The sequence below is a fragment of the Pagrus major genome, chromosome 21, assembly GCF_040436345.1.
Source record: "Pagrus major chromosome 21, Pma_NU_1.0".
Taxonomy (NCBI): Eukaryota; Metazoa; Chordata; class Actinopteri; order Spariformes; family Sparidae; genus Pagrus; species Pagrus major.
In genome coordinates this window covers 20,790,170-20,798,440 of record NC_133235.1, presented here as the reverse complement: position 1 = coordinate 20,798,440, position 8,271 = coordinate 20,790,170, and the positions used below count along the sequence as shown (strand labels likewise).

General features: G+C 42.1%; 1 protein-coding gene across 1 annotated transcript; it reads right to left on the bottom strand.

Annotated features, from left to right (window-relative positions):
- Nucleotides 1-766: 766 nt before the first annotated feature.
- On the bottom strand, nt 767-2,880 carry snai2 (snail family zinc finger 2). Its single transcript, XM_073491500.1, has 3 exons — nt 2,732-2,880; nt 2,092-2,613; nt 767-1,718 (listed from the first exon to the last, which is right to left on the bottom strand). The coding sequence occupies exons 1-3, from the start codon at nt 2,808-2,810 to the stop codon at nt 1,537-1,539; spliced, it is 783 nt and encodes a 260-aa protein (XP_073347601.1). The 5' UTR covers nt 2,811-2,880; the 3' UTR covers nt 767-1,536.
- Nucleotides 2,881-8,271: the final 5,391 nt, after the last annotated feature.

Sequence of the window (8,271 nt, the reverse complement as noted above, 5' to 3'; positions counted from 1 at the left end):
TCGCAGTGAGAAAAACAAGTGTCTGTTTGTCAGATCACATCCTTTCAGATCAGGAGCTTTTGGGCATTGGGGCCAAACGGGAACACACTGTGGGGTTTGTTAGAAAGAGTTCAACTTTGACTGTATCCCTTGAGGCATTTGCTTTTTGGGGCTCTAATCTCGATCTGCTGCAAGTAGACGGCATATGGTAAAAGACAACAAGATGTAGCCCGAGGAAATCTATTTAATCGTCGATGGCAAGCATCCCAGAAACTCAAGGAGGTTGTCAAAGCAAATGCAAATTTGAGCTTTTTGTGAAAACATAGTCAAAATCTAGATATCTGAGTGCCCCGTGCCCCTGAGATAATTGAAAAAAAACCACACATTTTCCTTGAGTTGACGACATGAGTTTTAAAATAAGAATTATTCTCTAAACAGGAACAACGCCCTCACATTTCAGCTTTACACACACTCGGGTAAAGAGGGCGTCATGGGCCCTCAAAGGGTATAACAAGTGAGTGCAGATCAATATAGCTTGTATGTGTTAAATTTCAAGATTGTTTGATGTCTGGACAGGTTCGCAGGGAACAGGTTGAGGCCTGATTCAGAGCTGAGTCACCTCTCTCCTCTCATTCTTTTTTTTTTTTTTACATCTCCATAACATGAGACGGTGCAAGCCGGATTAAATATCATTTGTGCGAGTTATTCCGTTTGAAGCGTGTGACAATCAACAGACGGCTGCGCGGATGAAAAGCGACTTGAAGGATGAGAGGAAATTATACGAAAATAAATGTCATGAAACTTTATTTCTCAAAAGTGTCATGAGGATATGAAAAATATCAAAATCATTCAGCATCACAGTTTTCACTGCTGATATACAATCATCTCAGTCACGCTTACATTCAATATATAAAAATATATATAAAAAAAAAGGAAACATACATATTATTGCCAAGTAAAACTGAGGCACTTGAGAGAAAATCTGTTTTGCTATTTGAGTGCTGGCAAACTGTTTCTACTGACTGTGCAAAAGTTGAAATAAATTCACCCTAAAAAACTAAGTTTGCACTTGTTCCCTAAGTAACAATGGCTTCAGCATTCCTCTGTTCATACTGTCATTCATAATAATGCGCCTTTTTGGTATCGTCTGTGATAAAAACAACAAAAAAAAAAGGAAGTGGAGGACTGCATAACAGCCAATGAGAGACATCGGTACAAACACTGCAGATAACATTGTGAAGGCATATAAAAAAACACTCTAGACATGCAGAAAAGTGCATGAATAGCACAGGTAGGTGAGTACATGGCATGACAAAGCTCGACACTGATTGCAATCACAGAAACACTGCTTGAGACGAGAAGCACGTGAGCACACAGAGCTATTTCTCGCTCTGAAATGAAATCGACCGCTCGTAGAAGAAGAAGAAGAAGCAAAAAAACAAAAAAAAGAGAAACCCCCCCATCGATGTGATTCCCTGACAGCTCTCCCGGGCTCGGAAACATAAAGAAGCAACAGTTTTTTTCTCTGATGGTGGAAAAAGAAGTATCCCAGTTCAGTCAGTGTGCTACACAACAACCAGATTCCTCATGCTTGTGCAGAAGAGACATCCTGGAGAAGGTTTTGGAGCAGTTCTTGCATTGGTATTTTTTCACATCCGAGTGGGTCTGTAGGTGAGCCCTGAGGTTGGACCTGTCTGCGAACGCCCTGTTGCAGTGAGGGCAGGAGAACGGCTTCTCTCCTGTCAGGGGGGGGTGGGAGGAATGAGAAAGAAGACGCTGTCAGAGATTGTGTGCAAACACATTTGAATAGAAACACTGTCACAGTGCTGGCCTGCTGTTTTTGTTCTACAGAGAGGCACTCAGCTGAGCAGGTTCAGTCGCTGCTTGATTCAAACATGACATTTATCAGAAAAAGCAATATTGTTCTTCGCAGTGCATCACCAAAATCAATCTGAGAGTTCATACTTTCCACATCAGCCTGACTACAAACTGTCCTGAGCTGTGTAGCTAGAGTCTACTCTACGTGTAAAGGCTGTTACATCATGTATACATTGAACACAATTAGCCCACATCCTCACTCAGAGGGCCCTCTGTTACCCCACATTCACTCACCGGTGTGCGTCCTGATGTGTCCTTGGAGCAGCCAGGGTCTGGAGAAAGCTTTCCCGCATATTTTACAAACACAAGGCAAGGTGTGAGTCCTGATGTGCATTTTGAGAGCTCCCAGGCTCACGTACTCCTTCTCGCAGTATTTACAACTGAAGGATTTCCTCGTTTGGGCGTCGCAGTGCAGCTGTTTATGCTTGAGAAGTCCAGAGTACGTGGAGTAGGACTTGCTGCACAAACTACATTGGAATTTCTCTGCCTCCACCCCGTGAGGGTCTGTCAGCTTGGGCAGCATCTGCTCGTCCTCATCACTCCTCGGGCTCTCAGAGCCGCTGTGGTCTTTAGAGGAGGTGTCGGAGAGCGATGAGGGGTATCCAGAGATGGGGGAGAGGTCACTGGGGAGCGGAGACAGCGGCAAGTTGCTGGTAGTCCATACTGTGATGGGGCTGTACGCCGCCGGGCTCAGGATCTCCGGCTGCGGGATGACGGGCAGAGGAAGGGCCCTGTAGATGTGCGGCGTGAAGAACACTGGAAATAATAGAGAGAGAAAAAAAGGGGAAATGAAGGATCACATGTCGCCTGGATGAGGAGAAAGAAAGCAAACAGAAACTTGCGCGAAACTTTCTGAGAGTTTGTCAAACTTTACCTGTTGGGCTCTCCAGCTCACTATAATTTGGCTTCTTTGCGGAGTTTATGTGTTTCTTGACCAGAAACGAGCGTGGCATCTTGGAAAACAAGTAGTGGACAACTCTTGGCAAACTTTTTTTTTGTTTTGTTTTCCCTCTCGGAAAATATAGCGGCAGGTTTAGAGAGTGAAGACGGAAATCCTTAATGCTTAGGTCCAGTGGAGTGTCATGGTGCAGCGCTGCGCTCTTGGAAACAGTGCAGTGGGTAGCTGTAAAGAGCTGTAAATACTCCCTATCAGGTGCATGGGAGGAGTCACCCACTGCCATCTACATATACTGGGAGCTCAAACCAATTAAATCTCGCTTTTACCACAAATGCGCCTGTAGCCTATAGGGGCGCACAACCCCCCCTAGGGGCTGGGTTAGTGCCATTTCCTCCACTTAGACAGGTGCCTTGTGCTAAACTCGTGTTTGATTCAAGGGATGCACTTGCACATGGGGTGACCAGAAGAGCAGCAGCAGAGAAAGTTGTTACAAAATAAAGGCAGATTTTTCAGTGAGAGCAGCTCAAACTGCCAACACTCATCAGAAACTCATTTAAAATACATTTAAAAAGAAACTTATTCAGATACCCTGAAGCATGCTTTGTTTTATGTGTTGCTGTACTTGTTTTATGTGTGCTCCAGCCCACTGTTGTAAAAGTGATATTCACCCATATGAATATTACTTGAATACAAGTCTTTAAGTATCTGATATTACATGTACTAAGTATCAAAAGTACAAGTAAAGGTATGTATATACTGTATATTATGTTGTTGTTAAAGTAAATACATTTTAAATGTGCTACTTTGGCTCTGCAAGTAACTAAAAGGTACAATATTTGCCTCCAAAATGCAGAAGAGTGGAAGTACAAAGTAGTAGAGAATGGAAATACTCAAGTAAAGTACAAGTACCTCAAAATTGTACTTAACCACTGCTGTTCCACAGTGTTGGAAAAAGTACCCAAGAACATACTTGAGTAAAAGTAAAGATATCATGCAAAAATATTACTTTAATAAAAGTTAAAGTCACCCATATGAATAGTACTTGAGTAAAAGTCTTAAAGTATCTGATGTTAAAGGTTCTTTGGTGGCAAAAGTACATGTAAAAGTAAATTATACATATGTTTACATCGGCTTGGTCGATTGCTGGATACGATATTCAGCATTTTTTCATGATCAGAATCAGTGTTTTTCTTTTTCATCCAACTGCTGTTAAAATAAATCAATTTAAAATAAGTTATTGTGGCTCTGGTGAAGCAATCTGCAAAGTAACTAGTAATTTAAGTTACTTACCTGAAGAAAAGTGCAACATTTGCCTCCAAAATGTAGTGGAGTGGAAGTATAGAGTTGCAGAAAATGGAAATAATTAAATAAAGTCCCTCAAAATTGTACTCAAGTAAAGTACTTGAGTAAATGTACTTAGTTACATTCCATCACTGCTGTGCCGCAGTGTGTAAAAAGTACCCAAAAGCAAAGATATCATGTTCAAATATTACTTTGGTAAAAGTCAAAGTCACCCATATGAATAGTGCTTGAGTAAAAGTTTTTAAGTATCACATATTAAATGTACTTACGGTAAGTATCAAAAGTACAAGTAATGTTATAACACAATATCTATACTTTTACTCAAGTATGACTTCTTGGTACTTCTTACGCACATTTACAAAAATGTTAGCAATGTGCAATGTCCCTTTAACTCCAAACTGTGCAAATAAAATGAAACAAACAAAGCAGAGCTGCTATTTTTATTTCTTCAGCTACAGACAGATCCTGGACGATTGCAATGAAAGGAACAAGAATAAGATCTACCGGGGGAGACAGACAGGATTATTTAAAATGCCATCACTAATGCAATCACTGCACAGAGTGTGCTGCTGCTGATTGTTGTGCTACAAACCTCTGGGGACTTGATTATCCTGTATGGGTGGCATATTTAAACTTGAGAATACTCCCACCGACACCAACTCTCCTATTGGTGATGATAATGATTTGACTGAGGATATACTGAACGGACAAACTGTTGACTTCATGATTCAACAACTGGTCCAACCTGCACGCTGCCAAAGGCTGGTCACTCCTAATGCAGTTAGCAGGAGTGTGGAGAAAGCCACACATTTCCTTGCCAATAATGCAATAAGGCATTCCTCCTTGAAATGTAAATTCAAGCGTAGTTCCCCCTCAAGGTCAGACGTGACACCATAATCAAATTTATCCCTGCTGCTGCCTCTGCTACTGCTGATTTGGACAAGGTGAGGCAAACTTAGCAGTCTACGCCCCCTTGTGTTCAACTCGGCTCTTCTGAGAGGGGCGTGTAGCTGAACATCTGAAAGTAACAAGGCAGGAGAGAGAAGAAGCACACAAAGGCAAAAGGCTTAGCTATGGTGATATTGAAAAGCAGCTCCTGGAGCTGTTTGATTGGCTAGGTCAGCAGATATGAAAAGCTCCTTATGTCTGGGGCAAGCCTTAAGTTAATTGTGAACTGCTTATCTTATCTAGAAAACATAATTGCAGATCATGAATAGTTTCCCTTTGTGCCTGCTTGGATTATAAAGGAAAGGGAAGGTTATCTGTGCATAATAACTCCCGGCTACTGTCACACATTCAGCGCTCTATATGGCGAGAAGGATGGAAGAGGAATGGTGGTGATCCAGCAGAAAAACATTGTGCAGCGTTTAAAGATAATGCTTTGAAATTAATAGCACCCACAAAACCTACAACGCATCCAGGAGGAGCGGAGCATGCAGGTGTAAAATGCCTCCTCGTGTGTTTTCATGCTTCAGCACCGTCCTCTGCATTCAGAGCATGTGGAAGCTGCTCCGTACCGACAGCAGCAAAGAGGGAGTGAAAGCATGATGTGCCGACTCAAATCATATCAGCAATTATGAAAAGCAGAGGCTGTAGTTTATGAGCTAGGAAATTAATTAACAGAGAGGAAGCCGTGTACCCTTGGCCTTGCATTGTGTCCTAGTGGGATAGTGAAACACCGGCAGAAATGTGCTCAATTACCAGACAAACATGTATTTGGTTTTCTGGTCAAGCACAAGTTAAATGGATGACATGCTTGCTCATTTTGAGAGGCATCAGCTTCTCAACACAACACGGCGGTACATCATCATCTTCTTTTATGTTTGCAGCAATTCATCCAGAGGGTGACGTGTTGAATTCAGACCTGCAGCATCCGTCATTCATCATCCTCTTTTTTCTTGTACGAACATTGGGGACATCCCGTGTTGACTGATGAGCAACTGCATCCAGCATTAATTCTTATGCATTCATGCCTCTTTTTCTTTGTTTTGTAATTGCTATTTAATCCCTCATTATTTCATTTTCAATGTAATCCTGCTTGTCTTGTCTTGACTTTTTAAAAGTGTTTTTTGTATAGGATTTAAGCTTCCCAGCTCTACACATACAAAGTTTATAAAAGTGTACAATATGTAAAGGAGGTCAGGTTGGTTAAAGCCCCTAAAATGTGGTTTCAAATTTGATGTTTTCCCCAATATCCTAAATATTCCTGGCCAAATGAGCATCAATTTATGCAGGTGTGGCTTGATCAGATTTACTTGCAACAGTTTTGATTCAAATGTTGCTCATTCCTGATTGGTGCATGGAAGTGCGTGACATCACCTTTCCCCACCTGAGCCCCGTCCACTTTAAACCAGTGATAACAGCAAAACGTATCTCACGTAAAACAAACAAAATGGATCCAATTCTGGTAAAAATCTAAAAGTGAGAAGCTGATTGAGGAAATATGTTACGTAGGTAAGGCAACGATTGAACTATTTCCCTTTTCTGATGACGATTCTGATACCTCAATTTAGGCTCTGTCTTATTTGTATTTCTTTTAACCAATCACTGTAGTCTTGGGCTATGCAAAGCCCAGGATGCAGCGATGGTGTCCCTGCAAAATAGTGTCGGGGAAAACTTGTTTTGCACGTGGGGAGGCGAACCCAGGTATTAAAATGGCTATGTCCTTGCAAAAAAAAAGGGTAACAACTGCTAGCTTGTTTAGGTTTGTACCATTAGCAACAAGGTAAGGGTACCTTGTATTTTCAGTGTGTATGTTGCTAGCTCAGAGGTTGCTGTTGTTGTTTCCTGTAGAGACGGAGATGGCGTGAGGAAGGAGAAACCAATTGAAATAGTCAGCCAATAGCAGATTTATTACAGAAGGAGACTAATGCTCCCATAACAGTGCTCTCTTTTTCCCTAATTTTAAATCAGTATGTGTCACTGTGTAGAATAAATGTTAAGATGCTGGCAGTTAGCAGTCCAGTCATGACTACACAAATGTAAATGGTAGCTAAACACTGAATTTCACGCGCTCAATGGGAGATGGACACACAGTTTCTGAACAAGTTCAAACATGTAGTGGACATTTAACTCTGATCAGCTGTTTCTGCTCCAACTGAAGCCTCTGCTCTGCTGAAGAGACAAAAAATAGCAGCAGATTAAAACAGCCTCCTCATCGATCCACACAGATCTGATGTAACCTTCCTAGATTAAAGGTTTAAAACACGAGAGAAAGACAGCTGATCAGTGAGGCTCATTCACAGGTCATCATATGCTTTAAGTTTCCCACTGTCAGTACTTCACGACGTGGTAATGAATTTATACACAACGTATAGCACCTTACGTGCTTGAAACAAAGAAAAAAGTCATATTTCTCTCTCTTCTTCTGCAATGGTATAATGGTTTTCTAAATGGAGATTTGGCACCTAATGATTGCATAACAGTGGATGGAAACGAGCATTAATTCTCATTTTCTTTTGCCCATTTTTCCCTGAACCTGGCTATTGACTGATTCTCATTTCACGTAATAAGCTCAGAATCAGTGCCGCTCCAAAGCCATTGGATCAGTATCGCATCAGGACATCCCTGAGACGGGTGCAGAGGGGTCAGATTGGTTAAAGGTACCATAAGATCAAATGTAGCACTTTAACAAGGCCTCTGGCGAGACCTGAAGGCTATACAAGCGCCATAATCTGGGTGTGAATTAACTTTGATTTGCTAATGGATCACAGTTAAGCCATTAGGGAGGACGGGGATGGAAAGCCTCACAGTGGCAGACACTCAAAGGTTGCTGTTGTATAGTGAAGTGTGATTGAGTCAGCAGACAACCCTGAGAACAGCTATAGGCTGCAGGATCAACAGGACTCAGAGTTCTGGTCCAGAGCCACAAGTTTTGACCTTTAATTAACAACCCTTTCAGAGTAAGAGTCTTGATATGTGTGGGGGGTTCCAGACTGAAAAGCCCACGTGCTCTATGAATAAGAGCTGTCTGTGACACACTGCTCAGGTTGGTAGGGAACATGAAACGTCGCAAGAGCCGACTTGCATCATGCGGGGAAACAGCGGGAGTCTTCAGCTGGCTTGATGACAACATGGAAAATGAGGTGCACCTGGTCAGCCCCGTGCAGCTGCTCACGCTCGGGCCTCGGGGAAAGAGTCCAAATACTACTGAGTGACTGAACAGATACGTATGTACAGTGAGTGTGTGTGAGGAGTGAGGAGATTATAGTGTG

Excerpts from the sequence above, each read along its gene's own strand:
- snai2 (XM_073491500.1), bottom strand. The coding sequence starts at position 2,810 with ATGCCACGCTCGTTTCTGGTCAAGAAACACATAAACTCCGCAAAGAAG. Across the intron at positions 2,614-2,731 it reads TGAGCTGGAGAGCCCAACAG|TGTTCTTCACGCCGCACATC; the intron begins GTAAAGTTTGAC and ends TATTATTTCCAG. Across the intron at positions 1,719-2,091 it reads ACACATCAGGACGCACACCG|GAGAGAAGCCGTTCTCCTGC; the intron begins GTGAGTGAATGT and ends CCCCCCTGACAG.